Raw genomic sequence first — 19080 nt, 5'->3', positions numbered from 1 at the left:
TTTATCTTGCTGGCTGACTAATTTAAATCTTTGATCGCTACTCCTTTTGCTTTACTTTTTAGTGCATACCTTGCACCTACCAAGTCTTTAAGCTATGTGTGAGCAAAACTGAGACAGCTTCACTATGATTTCCGTTTTGTTTTGTTTTTTTTTAAAACTGCATCTCAATTTCTTTGCTCAAAAAAATGTATGCTTTGTGTATGTTTCGTCATACGGCATTTGAAATGTTAGTAGCAATGGAAAGCTGTGTCTTGCAAAGCACTACTTGGTAATGGTGTTTTTCTGAGACATTTAGGTGGATCGTTTAAGTGATAGAAGCATGCTTAGGGTACAGGATTTCTACCAGAGAATCTCTGTTCAAAAATGTCCATTTGCTATCCTCAAAATTCTCAGCAGCCACTAGACTAAGGATGGGTATAACGTATGTTCTAGGTTCAGGTTTAAAAGCAAAACAAACAAACAAAAAAACCCCAGGCTTAACAGATTTGAAGATCCATAGGTTGGATAAGACAGCTTGAAAAAAATGTTTAGCTACCATCATTTGAAGTTTGTTTTTTACTGCATCTGTGTTATATATCCTACTTCGTTCTAACAGAACTTGTCTGTGACAGTATGCTGAGCGTCTTTATAAAACCTAGAACAATTGAAATCTCAAATTAAAAACTTACTCTGATTAAAACTCAAAACACTGTAGCATCAAAAATATTTTGCTTCAATAATAAAAGTACTGTAAAATTGTACAGTGTCTTCTGCTCATGCAACATAACCAAATGGCAGTCTGATAAGGCCAGCTTGCTCCTCTTTAGCCACTAGTCTTTTTTTAAGAAAAAATAAAATTGGAAACCCTAACCTTCCTATGAACTTTTAGCTTGTAAATGACCCGATATGACATGTTTGAACTTAAAATGAACTTTCACATGAACTTTCAGTTAGCCCTCTTAGAAATATAACAGATGGAAAATGAGCAGATTTCTTAAATATTTTTAGTTTGAAGTGCTTTGACACGTACACCAGTAAAAACAGACAAGCTATCTATTTTTGCTGTTTACATTGCTGGTTTTATTGTCCTGCTGGATTACTTGCAGTGTTTGAACTGAGAGGTGCTTCTGTTTTCTTTTTGTCAGTGGATGCTATGCATTTTGTTTTACGGGTTTTTTCCCTTTGCATTACTCCTTCACCTGGAACATGAAACTCTTCCAGATCCTCACCCTGATTGTAGGGATATTCTTCTGTATTGAGTGTTAAATTAACCTTATATCAATCTTGCAGAGGAAGTGATGATGTTATTTGAGTGACATATAAGATTTCTGCTGGTCATATTCACATTTTCAGATATGTTCTGATTTGATATCTTCAGAGTATTTGTGTGTAAAGCTTTGAACTGCTTCCCAAGTATTTGAAAGCACAGTTTAGGTACAGGTGAGTTGCAGTATAATTCTGTCTGTTTGAACGTGAGGTGCTGATCCTGCACTGCTAATTCTCAAAGAGTTGCACCTATTGATTTTCTCCAGTTCAAGCTTGAACCTGATGCCATGACAATAACTTTCTCCAATTTCTTTTTGGCATTAATATTCCTAATACTGAACATGGCAGTTGCCCTGGAACATACATTGAGATTGTGTTCTGTTATTGACAAGGCTAAAATTAAGTTATCCCTTCACTTGCTGAGATATCAGCAAATAAACTCTCACTGTTTGTCATCTTTCTTGTTTTATTTCTTTGCCAAGTGAAGGACTGCCATCCACTCCAGCGTACAGTAAATTGTACGCTCTCTGTGTGTGTGCAATAACGGGCTGTTAAGTGGAAGATTACTACTGGGTCTGAAGTCCTAAGGCTGCTTTCTATGTTAAGTATTTCTTAAGTACATGAATAAACATTTCAAGCATTCAGTTAAAAGACTCATTGAAGTCATAAATTTAGTCACCAATTTGCTGTTTGTGATTGTAAGGCAGGGAGGACTGTTCCGTGAAAGGTCCTCTCTTCTGTGGCAGTACAGCTATTAATGATTTGCTTTTTAATTAGGTGCATTTGATTAATATGCATCACAAAAGAATGTCTTTCAAGTTTTATTGCAGAAGCTTAAATATTGATTTTTAACGGCTATAGGTTTTGATGGTGGGGCAGTGAAAGTTCATGGAGCGAAAGGATCACCTCCTTCAACATTTTATAAGGTATTATCTCTTCCTGTGAAGTGTAAGAGTAAAAGAAAGAGGGGGGAAAAGAAAAAAGACGATCGTTATTTGAAATATAAAAACATACTAATTTGTATAACAAACTTATCCACAAACCTTCAGAGAAGGCTGGGATGGTTCTTTAATAATAATAATAATAATTTTTAAAACATCTTAGCCTACTAACACCTTTATACTTGTTGAATTTTATACTGGTGTGTTTAATTTGTTCTATGTCATTGTGAAATTTATCTGCCAAGTAATTTTTGAAAGGTAAGTAATGAGTAACTTCATCTGTCAAGAGAGCATCTCAGACTGATAGTCTCATAAAATTTCTGTTGAAAGAAACCCATGCTCCTAGTCAAATTGTGAAGTTTTATGCTTGTTACTATAGTCTTCTAGTGGTCTGCATTCCCTGAACGAATGCTAAGGTAATGTAGTTCTGGTGAAGTACCAGTAGGGCTGGATCCTTTGCTTGTTTAAACTAGGGGCAAAACTGGCTTTTACAGAAGCAAGGTTGAGATCAGAAATTAACTCTTTAGCACAGCTGTAACAAAAGTAAGTTAACTTAAGCTGGGAATTGTGCTAATAATTCTCTTTTAAATAATATAATGTATGTCTGAGTATAATTTTTCTTTGAAACTTTTTACTGCGTTTTTAAATTTCTTCTGACATTTTTAAAACCGGTTTTCTATAAGATAGAGTTTCAATTTTTAAAAGACACAGTATTTCAAAGAAAAATAATAATATTACCAAAGCAGGTTTGGTTTTGGTGAGTTGTAAAGTCAGAATACAAGAGCTCTCTAAAGGCTCCATAATTGAAGCATACTGACAAAGCATTTTTAGGATCAAGTAGTATACCACAGGTCACTTTTCTAATGCCCAAAGTTAGGTTTTTTCCATTTCTGTCAGCTTTCTAGTAATTACATGTGTATCAGCTTTATGAAAAAGGGGTTTGATGCTTTAAAAATATTGTGGAAGTGTAATCTGAACATGAATTTTTCTAAACTTTCACCTAATGTAGTGAAGCATTGATTATTTTTTTTTTAATTTTTTGTTTTGATAGGCAGCCTACAATTTCAGTACAATATTGTCTGGTCAGCTTTTTGCATTTCTTCAGGAGTTAGTTATTAGTTAGTTATTATTAGTTCAGGAGTTCTGGTTACATAATGCTGGAACAACAAATTTCCGTTCTCTGAGTGATCTGTGTCTGCGTTATCTGCATCTGGGAATAACCGCTTTCTAATCTGAAAATATGTTTTTGTGGTGTTTGAAATGACAGCAAAAAGGTCTTAAAACATAATTTATAAGCACATTTCTAAAAGATGTTTAGTTTTAAAAACCAGGCTTACAGTGTCATTGTGTAACTGACGGAGAGGTCAATTTAGAAGCAATTCCTAAAAATGACATAGAATGAAGTATACTTTTGTACAAAACATCAAATTCCATCAATCAAATGATAGTTATGCTAATGCTGTTATTATTCCTGTAGTAAATAGTGGAATTTGATATGGGCAAATACAGAAAGCAGTGGATGTACGAAGTCCAAGTGTGCAGTTTGAAGCAGAGTATGTTTTGCTTCTCAGCAACTTTCAGTGACCGTTCTGTTCAGCAGCCTTGTCCTCCTGCAGTTTTTATTCTTGACTTTATATTTCCATACTTCTCTATATCTAAGGGAAGTAACTGAGATTTGAGATTTTCAGTTGATGAACCATGAAATGGAATAAACAAAACAGAATGACAGTTTGGTTTTTACATATAAGGAAAACAAAAATAAGTTTTAATTTATTTGTTATTTATTTACTGTTGTGTCTTAAGGCATTTGCAATGTATGTGTTTAGGAGTATTTTCTTAAATATATATTGTGTTTTGTATGTTAAACAGTCTACTGATACTCTAAAATATGTAAGTTAGGCTTCCTGTGAAATATTTCTATTCTTTGAAACTCTTTGATTTGCCATCAGTGATAAATGAAGCTATGCTTTGTACACCTGTTTCAGAAGTAATTTTTAGGAAGTGACCTTAGTATGTTCAACTTGGCTAGGAAGTGACTGAATGGGCTTTATAACAAGCGAGAAATCTTTTAAGGGTGTGTTACGTCTTTCAGTAACTTTACAGTAAATGTAGAGGAAAATTACTCAATTGCTGCATTAAAGGCGAAGTAGTTAATAAAACAATGATAAGAGAAAGTGAGATATGAGCTAAATTTCAGGGGAAATAATGAGAAATAAGTTGCCTGTGAAATAGCTTCTCAAAAGAAATAGCTGAAACACCATTTTTGGGGACATTTAAAAGTAGATTGGGTAAACTATTTGAAAATTTACTGTAGGAAAAACATTTCTGGTTGCAGAGAGTTATGCTGAATGTGTAACCAGGTTCTTCAATTTCTGTTTTTGTTTTTCTATTAGGTAACAAATGTTGAAAACGCTTATCACACTAAGCTTATATATATTAGATGTATCTCTTTCTACCATTTATGACCATGCATTATGGTTATTACTTTCACTTTATTAGAGCTCTGTTAAGCAGCTGTAGCACTGCAAATTTAGTAAAATGCTTATTAATTGAATGTTTGCAGTGTATAGCATGTTCTTTTGTGTTTGCATGTGTGTGTTCGATTATTTTTTTTTTCCCACGTTTGCTTTAATACTTTTGGGAAACATGTCTGATCTATTTCACTGGTAGATTATTCAGCTTTTCAACATTAGAATGTGTCCTATGTACCAAAATAGGTAAGTACAGGAGAAATTAAGAATGACAATGAGAACTGATTCAAGAGTTTCACAGTTTTGCAGATTTGAATCTTCCTTTCATAGAATTTTGAAGGAGTGAATTTTTGTGATGATGATGATGGTTTCTTTCTATTCCGCTTCGGTTTAATGTATAGATAATGATTGCCAGAGAGCATGTATAGCGTATCAGTACTGAATCCCGTGTAATTTCATAATCACTTTATCGTTAGGTAAATGCCACTTACCTTGATGGCTTCAGAGCTACTGCTGTCTGTCCAGTGGGAGGTCCAAAGGCAGTAGAAAAAGGAAAACGCACTGCGGAAAGCATTCTGCAAAGGTTAGTCTTTGAGGCTTGGAAGGGGTTTTGGCTTTTGCTTTTCTGAGGTGATGAAAATAGAACTGTGACATACGATGGCATCCATATTAATGATGTAAGAACCCTTGAAGATTATAATCTTCCAATTGGAAGGACATTTCAAGACTTAAGTAGCCTGTTTAGGAAACCTGTTTTCAACATACGACTACGCTTCAGCTATGTTTGACAGAGCAAGAAAAGTCTCAAATATTGTTGAAAATAGGTGACTGGATAGTGGAGAGAAGCCCAAATTAATGAGTGGAAAAGCTGTATTTCAGATTAAATTTATTAGGCGTAGGAGAAAAACTCATGTGAAACTAGTTCTCACTGATTTTTCACAGAACTTTTTTATCAAAAATCTTAGTGCTATGAAATGTAGGCAGTGTACCAAGTTTGTGTTTTAAGCAAAATTATCTTAGTACCTTGTGAAATGTGACTAATGATTTTTGTTTGCTAGAACAATTCTACAGTTGTAAGGTAGACTGATACACCTTTAGTCATATTGTCATGCCAGTATTTGGGCGAGGAGGGATTCCTCTTAAATATAACTCATATCTTCATTGAAGTCTCTGAACATTTACTCCAATAGCCCCAGTCTTTCTAATTGTGAGATCTGTCTCTGTGCCATGTTTTAGATATAACTTTCCTCTCATCCTGTTGTAGACCCATGCAGCAAGTACACTAGGATAGACACCTGTCAGAAATGCAAGGTTTACTGTGGCCTTAGTGACTTCCTGCTCATGTGCCCCTGTACAGCACTGTGATGAAGGGGGAGCTGTGTGACTGCCCTCAAGAGACGTTGCAGTTGAGAGCGGGATGTGTAATTAAGCTGGGAAATCCTTTTCTTCAGAATGGTGTGAATGCTAAAAGTGTCTGTGTCCAAGAACCTACTGAGAAAATCAATGAAGGAAAAAAAAAAAACCTTCAAGAGCTGTTCAATACAAAGATTCAGGGACTTGGAAGTCTCCAAAAAGCAGTATTTTTGGAATCTAGGTGATTATTTTGGGGAAAAAACAATCATGTATTTTCCCTTTCATGTTTGCTCTTGGACATTATTTCAGACTGGACTACATGAATCTTTTGTCTGATTGAAACAGCTTGTGGTGCTGCTGCCTCTGTGACCACTCGAGAATTAGTGCAGCCTGCTTACTGTGCTGTGCTGAGTAATCCTCAGAAGAGGGCTGATGGGAGATAGCCAAAGGCTGGTTAACTAACTTGATAAGTGGCCTCTAGCCCATGAGTCATGCCTGGAGCAGCCCTGGCTTGTTCTATGAGTTAAAAATCACATTATATAGCGTTGCCCATCAGTATATTTTCCATCTCAAACACAGTCTTAAACAGCGTAATGTTTGTAATCGTTTATTGAACATGTTCGACAGATTTGTGTATCTCAACCCAGGTGTAGAATAAGAGTTAAGCTATTCTGATCACTGTAGGAGAATGCTCTGCCAGCAGCTACATCTCTTTAAGGAAGCTCTGACTTCAGTCTTTCCACCAATTCCTGTTGCAAGAGCATGTTGTAAAGCCATGATCTTTCAGCTAGCCAGCTTTGGGTCCGTTCTAGGTTAAATTCTGCCCAGTAGTCTAATAGCAACAAGTACAGAATAAGGTGCACAAATTTAAGATGCTTCAGTTATACAGGTCAAATTAGTTGGCAGCCCAAGACATTAAGCAGTTTTGACAACTTGTAATACGACTCCTTTCACTTCTTTCTTGCACGCTTCTCCTTTATTTGTTTCTTGATTTTTGAAAGCAGGAGAGATTTGGCAGTATGTGTGTGAAGAAGTATTTTTGGAGTAGTCTTTGGTGTCCTTTTATTTTTGATGGTTCTCTGTTGCATTACTAAGACACATGAAAGGGCTAAAAATTACCTACAGAGTGTATTTTGAACTGTAGTATCTCTGACTGTAATGTTTGTAGATAAATAATTTAACTTATTACAGTCATGGTTTGCAAATTTACGTACCTTAAATAAATTATCTGTCTTTCTGTGGTCATCAGAATAAACATGGCCTCATTTGTGGTACATGGAACCCCTTCATCTCTTAAATACAAAATGTAATTTTCTAGTTGCTGCAAAGTCCTGTACACTGCTTCATTTTTCAGGTACCATGCTAAATATTACAACATTGATGATATATTAAGTGTCTTAAAAATGTTCTACTGATGCAAAATATTTTTCTCATCATAACAATTCCGGTGTTTGAACTGATAAAATCTTTTATAGAGCTACAAGGGTGCCAGACCAAGATTATTGGGAAACCAGTTTAAGTGCTTCAGAATTTGCCCTATTTTTCCAGTCTGCAACATATTAATAAGTTGGACTGGTTTTAATGGTTGGATTCTTTTTGTGATTGGTTTGGATTTTGGACTTCATATGGTTATTTTTTTAAAACTACAGCGGTCATTTTCAGTTTTAGTGATTGAGAGTTGGGCTGTTCTTTACGAGTTATTGCAAACAGTCTATTTAGTCCAAATTTAGTATTTGTCAAAAACCAGTATTAATTCCTGGCTCTCTTAAAGCAGTGTGTATTTTCATGGTGTATAAAAAGAAGGTAATGTTCATCTCCATTATTAACAGTGATTGGACAAACTTGGCATTCTTGACACAATGTGCTTTTGGTAGAAATATCCTTATATGAAGAGTTTGAGGGACCTCAGTGCCACTCTGGAAAGGCATGAGTAATGAAGAAACATTCTCTTTAAAAACTTTATCTACTTTTTGGCATTTGAGTTGTGTGTTCATGAATCCCAAATAAACACCTTTCAAGGTTTGAAGAAAAGTTCCTGCTTCGTTTTGGTTTTTTCTTCACTGGTGCCTGTGATGTAATGAGGTAGTTTCATCTATTTATTGGTAGTTCGTAATGCCTTATAGCAGAAACATAGTTAAGGAGTGAATTACTGGTATGAAAACCAGGAAGATTGCATATACTGTAATTACATTTCAAACTGTCTTTTTTTTAAAGATAAAAGTAAGAGCTGAAATCCATGTATTTGTCTTTGCCTGTCATCTTTAAATAACTGGAATAAACAAAAGGCTCAGTTTGAAACCTAGGGATAAATTCAGAGCCATAACTTCCTTGTCAGTAATCGCTTGGTTTGTAGTATTCAGATAAATTTGTTTAGTGTAAAGTATTCATAGTCCAGTTTACATGACAGAGCTAACTCCTGTGGACCACACAGGGCTACATCAGATAATAATTTTGAGGCAGTTTACTAATAAAAAATCATTTGTTGCAGGACTCGTCTTATTTTCAGTCAGCTTGGGTATGAAGATTACAGTGCAGTTAACATACAGGTTTTAGGGTCTGAAGATACATACGGACCTCATGCTAGAAGGAGTATAGATGGTGTAAGTATTCAGTGGAGTGTTCTTAAACTTTTACTGACCTCTTTTAATCTCTCCGTATTGTTATCTTTTCCACAACTTTAAAGGAAGTCACTGTCATCTTGGGAATTTCACCCCATCATCTTGCAAAGAATTCAGTGTCACTACTTAGTGTACAAAATTAATGCTGACAAGGTCTTTGCAGTGTTGGGTCTTCCAGAAGCACTGATATGAAATCTTACAAAAATGTTGTGGTCTGTTCTAATATTGTTCATCTAAACAACTTTGTACCTTCTTACAAAAGTTCTTATGATGTAGACTTAAATTGCATTAGGTGTAACTCTAAAAGATCACATTATGAAGATTGCAGAGTTGGGAAATGGCAGAATAATTGTTGCCTCTGCAGCTTTAAGACTGTCTGTGAGTACTACTTGTGAAACAATCTTCAGCTATGTATTTCTGTATCATATATGTGACTTAATAATTCATATGTAAGAATAGGAATGATGGGCATAGCCACTGCAGCTGTGATATCCATGGTCTGTTTTCCTAATCTAGAATATGAAAGCCCTTTTTAAGGAAAAGAGTATAAATCTTGTTGTCACTTAGATGCACTTTAAGTATTTAGATGGTTTAGTTTGTTCCAGAACAGTAGCATTTAATTCTCCTTTCTCAATGGCAGCCTTGCAAAACTCTTAAGGTACACATGGCAAACCTCAGCTCAGAGTTTGATCTTAGGAGTGCCAGCACTTAAAATATCTGATGGTTTGTATGTATAGGAAACAAGGATGTCACATGGAGAAAGACAGCAAACTTCTTACTATAGAAATTAAGTGTTCTTAAAAATTGGGCAAGTTATATCTGCAGCTGTTCATTTTAGTGCTTCAGCTTCAATTTCATTCTACACACCAGCAGGAGTTGCTTCCTGAGGAACAAGCTTTATAATGTGGTCTTTTTCCTTTTAGGATCAAAAACTCTTCAGTGTTGACTGTGTTACTGAGATTGCTGAATCAAAATTTTGAAACACAGGAACAGAAGTTCCAGAGGTTGAACGTGTCTGTGTTCTGTTCATACAAGCTCCTTATGATTATGCATTATAATACATTCTTTAATTAAATTGTTACATAGAAGGTTTTCTGTCTCGTGTAGAGTGAGTAATGATTTTAAAAAGAGCAGTTTCTCTTTCCTTACTGTTCGGTTTGCCTTCCTTATGGTACATTAAATAAATTTTCCAAATGAAATGTGTTTTCTGTATTGCCAGCCTCAACTCCCACTTCTTATATTAAAAGTAAATAGACTGTTATCTCTTGTTTTATGTGCTTCCCATACATGTGGGAAATATATGCTTCCCATACACGCCTGAAATAGGATGAGAGAGCTGAGGTTGAAATACAGGAAATCACTCTACTGTCTTCCCGCTTCACCTGGTTCCTCCAGCAGTTCAGAAGAAACTAAGCAGAGGAGTCTTGACCTGGAAAGCAGCTGTAGTAGCTTGAGAAAAAGGGATAGGGAGTGGGGTTTGCTTTTCCATTTTAAATACAAAGTCACAGAATTCTAAGGAAAACACATGCCTGTTGGAGCTTCAGGTAGGAATAATGCAATCTCTGAAACACACTTTGCTACCACATCTTTCCATACAAAATTAGACATGGTTATTTGGGTTGCAAATAACAGTGCTCAAAACCAGAGCCATGTTGTGTTAGGCAGTATATTAACGCACTGGGAAAACGTTCTTTGCTTTGAAGGTTCTACCATCTAAAGTTAAAGAGGAGAAGCAAATATGTATATGAATACCAAGACAGGACAGGTTGAACAGTATTTGGAGCTCAGTGTAGGTGTCTGGTGTGGCTGGACTAATTTTTGTGTCAAGCTGGGTGTGAAGCTTTGCCTTTGCAACTGTGAAATCCCTGTGTATTCCAGGCTTATGTAGGCTGTGTGTACTGCAGTCTGAGCTGCTGTGTGCAGTATTGACTGTTCCTGACAACACACAAGTATCCCTCCAAAATCAAGAAATGCTTGCCTCCTTTCCTTTCTCAGTCTTCCCTGCCTGTTTGCATGGTTGTTGCTTGCCACTGTGATAGCTTGCTTTGTCAGCAGCAGCCCAGCAGCAGCAAGAAAGGGACCTGAATCAGCACTGAGGAACCCCAGCGGTGGTTGCCTTTTAGTATCTCCTGCTCTGTGGTTTTCTGTTGGGGAGGAAGAAGGGGTTATGACAGTGTCACTGCATCAGTGTGTTCATGGCTTAGATATACTGGATGTGTTTCATGTGAAAGATACCTATTGATAGTACATTGGGTATTAGTTTGTTATATAAAAACACTATCTGCTGTCTGTTAGTTTTCTACTAACCATTTGTTAACCAGTTTACAACACATTGTTAAGATTTGATGAAGTATAACTTTGGTTTGCTATTTTTTGTTTTAATTATGATATTGTAAAATAAATGACTTTAAAATAGTCTATATTTCCAGTTTTAATACTGGATTCACCTACTTAGAACAAGATTCAGCTTACTATTTTAATAGATGATGCAAGATACATCTTGCATCTGTGGGCAAGGAAGTAAACCTAGAACTTAAATAGAATGTTAAAGATATGGTACAGTTTAGAACCAGGAAGCAGATGTGAATGCATAATTGTGTTTTCTGCAAGAATATTTCCTATTAGTTATTATTTGTAGTAATTTAATGAGTCTTGTGGTAGCTTTGGGAACACTGAATGTTAAAAAAAAGGCGTTTGAGTTTGTGGCATGGCTGCCTATTTTCTGTGTAGCAACAATTTTTTACAACAATCTAGTGAAACTTTTTTAAGTTGGAAAACTGATTTCTTATTTGTACTGTCTTGATCAGGACATCTGTTTCTGTATTTATAGAAGGAAATTTCTATCCTTTAAATGATACATGATCTGGGGGAATGGTGTAACCTCTCCTACCTTGGCTCTGCTAAAGTTTTATTTTAGGGTTTGTCTACATGAGTATTGGGTTAAACTAGTAAAAATGTGAATGAAGTTTGCAGGATTTCCTACGTGATAGTATTGTGGCAGGTATTTCCCAGGCTGGGAGCTTGGATGCTGAGAGATCAACTGTCTGTGTCTCCCTGTGAGTATGTCTACATAGGAGAACTTAAGATTAAGGCAATTATATTTATCATTACAGTACCTCAGAGTACCTCTGTGTGGAAATGCCACTAGAATAGGTAGTACAGAAAAATCATCTTTCAACTTCATGAATATTTAGGACTTAGGTTTAAACATGCTAAAACAAGAAGGCCCTTCATGATTGGATTTTAGCTGATCACCAGCTCTAAAGTCAGGAAGTTTTCCTCCCTTGCTGTAGGCTGGCATGAGTGAGCTTACTCGTGTTGGGATTTTGTCGTGTATTTGAGTTGGAAGAGAGGATTTAGTGGTCCTTTGGGACAGTGAAATCAAGAGAAAACAGTCTCTTTGGGATATTCTTACAATAGCCAAAATGCTTGGTGCAGTGCATTACAACATTTATGATAAGCACTATTTCAGCAGCTGTCACTAGGAAATACATCCATGTTGCTACATTGCTGAAGTTACTTAAATTCCTGCAATCGAGTTGAAATTTTTGAACATTGACATGTTCAACAGTATTGCTTTTGGGAAAAATGTACTGTATACACACGGGGAAGTGATACAAATATGCAAGGTATCAGTATTTCAAAAGCTAGTATTCAATTTGCAGGTTTATGTAATGTTTTTAAAGAATGCAGCTTTACAGAAATGTGAGCAATTAAAATAAGTAGCTCTGGAGTTAGGAGATTTATCAAAAGACAGGCAGTGTAGGAGTTCATATCCAGTGTGTAGTTTCTCAGGTTGTTTTGAAGAGCAAAAAAAATCATTTAGTCAGTTAAATGTTTAGTCAAGTCTTAAAAAAAAAACAACCCGCCAAACCAAACTTTGGTATGTTTTGCATGCTTTCATGAAATACATCCTTTCCTGACATAAAATGCTTTCATGAAATACATCCTTTCCACTTGACACAAAAAAGGACATAAACAGTGGAAGAAATCCCCTAATATCCTGTAGTCAAACTCCTTCTCTTTTTAATTTTACGTTGAATTAAGTAAGCCAAGAATTTCATGTAAGGTTACCAAAGAAGCTTTAGAAACTTTCTTTGTGCTCATTAATAAAGCTGACTTCCAGAGAGAAATACCTTGCTGCAGAACTCCATACTTGGAGTAGCGCTGTGTGAGAAACTCCTGACAAGTAGATTTTGAGACCTTGTGTGGTTCCATTTCGTAGGCATGGTGGAAATGGTTGCACTTGTGCTTTGGGACAAGTAAGACACACTTAGGGACAGACTTTTATCTTGAGCAGGTTTCACATGTTTAGAGATTCAAAGGTAGACCAAACGTAGTTCTTACTGGTGGATGCAAATTCTTGAATAAATACAGTCTTTGCCCTCAGTGAGACCAAATGTTTGCTCTACGGCTTTTGCCAGTGTGTTGATTCCAGGGGTGGATCTTCCAGTGGCAGAAAAGGGATTTTTAGAGAAGTAAAATAAGTGAGAGTGTGTGCTTATCGACAAAGGTGAATGTGTTAGTTGACTAGAGAGCAGAGTACTGGTTGGGTTTACCTTTAGAGGAGTGTGCTCTCTTCTCTGGAAATGTGGTGGCTTTTGCAAGTTCCATTCTTCCATTTAACTCCCAAGGATTAGGTTGAGATTCTTTTTCTGTCAGCAGATCTGCTTACTTCGTGATGCTAAGGGAAGTAAACCCACCTGTCTAACTTGACCCCAAAGTTTTCTCAGTGCGGTCAAAGCAAGAGGAAAGTTTGTTTGCCAGTTCCGCTGAGAGTGAAGCCAAGTATTTAGTTTCTTATGAAGTATTATTAGTTATGGTGCTTGGTCCTTTGAGAATGCTAGAGAAGCAGCATGGTGTGCTGCAATAGTTGATTTCATGGTAGCAAAATAAAAAAGATAATGAAACATTAACAGCAAATTATAGTGATGCTGGATGAAAAGTCACTGCTCACTAGCTTGTAGCGGTAAGCGCCAAACATTCCCATTAGATTTAACTTTAATGATAAGCTACAGTTACTTTTTTAGTTTGGTGAATTTAGATGATGTTCTGCATGTAAGCTAATCTAATTTTCTTTTTTGAAGCAGGGTCCTCGGGAAGCTGTTATTTGGCTTGCTGTACACCATAAGCAAAAAGAAGCTGTAGAAATCTTCTCCAGAGAGGTTGCACCAGCTGGAACTGGCATGGGTAAATACTCACGTCATCATCTAAGCATTTTAAAGTTACTTTTTTCTTTTTTCCTGAGCATGACTAGCACCCAAAGATTTAGTTGTATTTAATTTCATTGTGCTGTGAATGGTGAAATCATAATGTTTTTTTAAAGGTATTTATGTTTGTTGTAGAAATAGGGTCTGCAGACATTAGCAAAATGATAAAATGAAAGTTCTGGGAGTCCATCTTTTTGTTCCTTGAAGATTCTTTATCCTTCTATTGCTGCTACAGTCCCTTCCTGCCTTTTTTGTTTTCCTCATTTTTCTTTGTTTCCCTACCCATGGTTACACCAATGTGCAACAGTGTCTTATTCTAATTTGCCATGTCATTAAAACTTTGTAATGCTATTAGATCTCACTGGCAATAAACATTAAGAATGTTATTCAGTTGGCAAAAACTTAGCGCAGTGTCCAGCTATAACGTTGCAGTTTATGAAGAGCTGCGCGGTATGAGGGTTTTGAAAGGTCTCTTCAGCACTTAGTTGTTTGACGTGACTGCTACTGTACTTCCTGCCTGTTTGATGTGTAGCTGCTTGTGTAGGTAATTACGACTTTCAGATATAATTCAAAGCTTTTTAATATGATACTGCAGTGAGAATGCTAATGACCTGCATCTAGCTCTTTATTTGCAGTGTATATTAACTACCCAACTTAAATTCTGATCCTGCACTGTTAAGTCTATCCTCAAATTAATCTGTCTTTTAACATTTGCTTTTGTATGAATTTGTGGTGTACTACAACTATTATAAGTTTTATTTTTTAATTGACTTGTGAGGTAAAGTCAAAATACTGGCATTTAATTATGCCCTCTTAGTTTTGAGTTTAAGTATTTGCATAAGGGTCACCTAGTGTGAAATGATCTATGCTTCTATTGTTTACCAAATGTTTCTTCAAAAAAACCCTTTACATTTGTTCTTTCTAAGTGTCATTGGAATATCTTCACTTTCTAGGAGGACTTACGGTTTTATTGTTTGATTATTTTAAGCAAACCTTTTTTTCCTTCTCGTCCCAAGTCACTTAAGTGTCACCACTGTATCCATCTCAATTGTAAGTAGCACATTCATATGTTGTGAGTTGCTGCTTACATTATGGGTACTTACCCACTTTTATTATCCATTTAAAATTTTGACAGCTTGTTTTGAGGGCTAGAGCTCAGATATTTTGTAGTGGCTTCTACGTATCTTATAGAAGAAAATGACGAGGATTTACATAGATCTTCAAAATTAAATTACATGAGCGTAACCTGAATCTCTCAACTTCCATAGCAAATCTATAATCTTGATTAACGGAGGGGTGTGTAGGTGTTGCCTTGCAGTTAAGGAACTAATAAACATTTTATTTTCAGTGGATTCAAAATTGTATGGAAGCGTGCCCATTCTGTGTTGTAGTCTTAACAGTGGTAGCAGAGATACAGTTAATGTAAGGTTGTTTGTGTTGTTTTTTTTTTTTTCCTCGACATCATGTTTATAACGGCAAGGTCAGTGCATGGTCATCCTTTTTTTTTTTCTTTTCTGCAAGATAGAATATTCATTGAGATAATTTTTAAAGATTTTGCAGTTATGAAGGCTACTTAGTAGGTCAGCATTTAGCCTAGATGAAAATTGCTTCTAAAGACTGTTTTTGTAATGAACGAAAGATGGCATTTTCACAGTTGGACCAAACTACCATTTCTTTAATTAGTTAAGGATTCATAATTGAAGTAGTTTCTCCTTTTTCATTATTCAAGTACACAATGTAACATACCTGAAAGTGAAGATCTATGCTTATTATTTATTTTATATATGCATAGACAGTCCCCTAGAAAATATCTTTTTGAACAAGGGAAAGCTGGGTGGATTTTAAAACAATTACTTGTAAGATCTGAAGCTGATGGACATGTGCTTATCTCTCCAAATTCTTAATCTGTGCCTATTCTTTTGTGAAGCAGCTGCTAAAGTTGTTTGAAGTTGAGTTTAAGATTTCAAGTTTTTCCTTTCACCACCGTTCTTCACAGAGTGAAAAAAAGTAAAAGATCTGCGCTACCTGGGTTGGGTGGAATATGTCCAGTATTGAAATTGTGTTACCAGAATATGTGAACATCTGTGTGTTTAAGGTGGCTGGCAAGCTCTCAGTTCATGTTATCGGGGCTCTTTGTGATGAAACAGATACATTCCTGTGTAGAATTGGGTTAGGCAGTCTGTGTGGATGATGGTGAGGTGCTGGTTTTGTTTCCTAAAGGAACAGCTTAAACTTTTTAGAACGGTCTGTAGCATTTATTTGCAAAAGAAAAAAATCAAATCTGTTTCAATTCATAGAGCTGCTGCTAATGAGCAGCAATGGGAAGGAGCATATTTCTGAAGTCATCTGAGGCATCTGGTTATAAACAGCACGTTTGCTTGCCAGGTACAGGACTTCAACAAGGTTTTTGGCCTCTGTGGTGTAAATTACTAGAGTCAGAGGGTATCAGAGCTGTTTACTGACATGCTTCTGAGTGCTTGAACAGCCCCATAAATGGGCAGGTTTTTAATTTGTTGAAGATATATTGAGACTGCTTCATACAGTCACTTTCAGTTGCTGTTGTGTGGTAGATTTCCATATTACCTGCACAGATAAATTCTGTGTATGCAGAGAAGAGTCAGATTTGGGATCTAAATGCTTAGTAGGCCACTTATTGATGTGGAAGACTTTTAAGGTAGTAGTTAGGAAGAGTCTTTTTTTTCTTTTCTTGTTTTCTTTAGTGAGACTTGGCAGAAAAAAAAAAAAAGGCACAGTACTTCCAAACAATAATTAGCACTGTAGTAATAACTGAATCAGCTTAATGATGCCTAGTTTCTGACAGTGGTGTAGGCTGCCAGAACTTGCTGTGAAGAGCAGAACAAGTAATGCCCACTGCTTAATTGTCTTAAAACAAGCAGAGCCCCAGACAAGACTTCAATTAAAGCTCTTGTCAGATAGATGTGTAAGCAATCTTGGGAGCAGAAGCCAGAATTAAGATGATGGTCGTTGTCCTAGGGCGAACTCTCTAATAGCACCTGATGTTCATTTTCCACCCCCTTCTCCCTTGGCTTTTTCCTCCCTCTCTGTTTCACTGAACCATATTTGCATAAGATTAGTATTCTTCAAAGTGTAGCAGCTTCAACAAGAAGCAGAGTATGCCCCATGGGAGTTGGGTCACTCTTACAGGAGGACTGGAATGTCCACAGGCAGAGAAGAACCAGAAGTCGAACCTCCCATATGCTAAGTGCTCTGGGCAGTGAGCACCTGAGGTCCCTTTTTATACAGTTCTGCAGCACTTTTCTCACTGGGTGTTGAGTGAAAACAGCTGTGGCTGCTGTCTCCTACGTGAATGGAGCATGCCTGTCAGTTGTGGGTTGGCATGTCCCTCATGGGTCTATGTAGGTTGTAACCTTGTGTGGCTTTATTCTGCCAAAACGGTGGCAATTGCGGGGGTGCACGCGAAGTGAGGTTTTAAGCATGTGTGGGTTTTCCTGATGAAAACACAGGCATGCTCTAAGCAATGAAGTCCTGCATTTCAAGTATTGCCAGCTTGGTCATGTACCCCCTAGCTCTTCTGTGTTGGTTCTCTTCCAGGAGAGTTAGTGACTGTAACAGTGATTGCAAATAACTTTCCTTTTTTATTTTTTATATTCTTTTAAAGAAAAACTGAGGAAAAGCAGGAACAAACTATAAATCCTTCATAACCAGCAGCAAGGAGAAAGGAGGAGTTATGACTTGCAGGGTGATGTGACTGGAACTGAAGCACTTTTGGTCTGGTACAGACCAAAAAGGAAAAAAGAATAAAAGGAAAAGTTTTGCTTTTCTGCTTGGACTGTATCTAGTGATTGTGAAGTACTGTGTTTAACTGTATTCTTCTTTCACCTCCATAGCAGTTTGGTGTTCCTTACTCTTACATGATATGTAGTTGTACAGATAAAGCTTTTCATATATAGCATCATCCAAGAATCTTTAGCAAGCTGTGTGAACACCATCAACTGAGCTTTCTAACATCTAGTAACATTGGAAGATCTTCTGTCTGCTCTACAGATGGTTTCCTGAGACAGTGGAAGGAACCATAACCACAAAAGAATTTGAATCGGGGTCCTTGGTTCTGCTTTCCCTGTAAGGAATGCTAGAGAGGGACTCCACCAATATTTAATGAGACCAGGCTGGCTAAAATTTAGAAATGGACAGTAGAGGAGAAGAGGTATAGAGAAAGAAGATCTGATGGTTTAGAATAAGGGTGGGGAGTCCTAAGAGTCCTGCTCTGGTCCATGGGATTTTCCTATACTCATATCTGAGAGGGAGGCAGCATTGAACCTAGGCTTTTAGGTTTACCCGTGTTGATCAGCTACATCTTTTGAGGTAAATCCAGGAGCATTGACACTCTTCATGTTTTGTCAGGTTGTTTCAGCCACTGCTTCTGGAAGCCTGAGCTAGATGTGATAGGCAGTTTTATTTTGGTAATAGTATCATAATATGAGAATTATAAATTGGAGGTAAAAGAGGTATTAATTTCTTTAATAGCCAGTACTAAAAGCCTGGTTTTGGTGACTTTCACTTAAACTAAATTTAAATCACTTGTGTAAAAAATTTTTCTAGCTACTTGTCTGATAAACTTTTTGAGGGAGTTTTCAGTTACAGTTTTTCAGACTTTGCAGGGAACAACAATAAAATGAAAAAAAATGCTTTTTCTTCCTGTGATGAAAAAGCACATTACAACAATTTTGTTAAGGAGTGATCTTCCTAATGCTTCACGGCAGAGATTTGAATCTTGTTATATCTTGAGTCAGAGATGTGCCTTTTAGCTTTTCTAGTGAATTTAAAACCTTAGTCAGTATTTCTTAACTTTTGACTCATTTTGCAGCTTTGGTTATTTCAAAACACTTTTGTATATGATACATTTACATATTAAAATACACATAAAAAAGATAATAGGACTTAGGCCTCATAAAAAGAGAGTGCTGATTCCACACACACCCCACCCCCCTTTATGGTAGATCTTTACTTCTGAAAAACAGTAGAAAGACAACCTTTTCAAGGCATTGTGCTGTTTTGGAATTCTCTATTATGAAATCTTATCCTCTGTGTCAGAAAGAAAAGATAAAGGAATGCTACCTGTGTGTTGGAATGGGCTGAAGCATATGTGTGTTTGTGCTCTGCAATATGGACAAGGAGTTAAGACCTGCAAGAGAAGTTTGGGAAGGTGGCACCTTTTGAAAAGCTTCCATGATCAGGAGTAAAAGACTGAGATTTTCATAGC

At 36.5% G+C, this 19080-nt stretch overlaps 1 protein-coding gene across 2 annotated transcripts in view; it reads left to right on the top strand.

Annotated features, from left to right (window-relative positions):
* LOC104344957 (uncharacterized) overlaps positions 1-19080 on the top strand; it is a 62932-nt gene that overhangs the window by 19829 nt on the left and 24023 nt on the right. Inside the window, exons 10-13 of one of the 2 annotated variants that reach the window (XM_086464058.1) lie at positions 2107-2171; positions 5134-5240; positions 8499-8610; positions 13716-13818. In XM_086464058.1, coding sequence (XP_086320184.1) covers positions 2107-2171; positions 5134-5240; positions 8499-8610; positions 13716-13818 — 387 coding nt within the window. The remainder of the gene's footprint in view (positions 1-2106; positions 2172-5133; positions 5241-8498; positions 8611-13715; positions 13819-19080) is intronic. The other variant, XM_086464059.1, reaches the window with a different exon arrangement.

The sequence above is a fragment of the Leptosomus discolor genome, chromosome 4 (assembly GCF_034619465.1).
Source record: "Leptosomus discolor isolate bLepDis1 chromosome 4, bLepDis1.hap2, whole genome shotgun sequence".
In the NCBI taxonomy this organism is placed as follows: Eukaryota; Metazoa; Chordata; class Aves; order Leptosomiformes; family Leptosomidae; genus Leptosomus; species Leptosomus discolor.
This window is presented reverse-complemented; position numbering and strand designations above follow the sequence as displayed.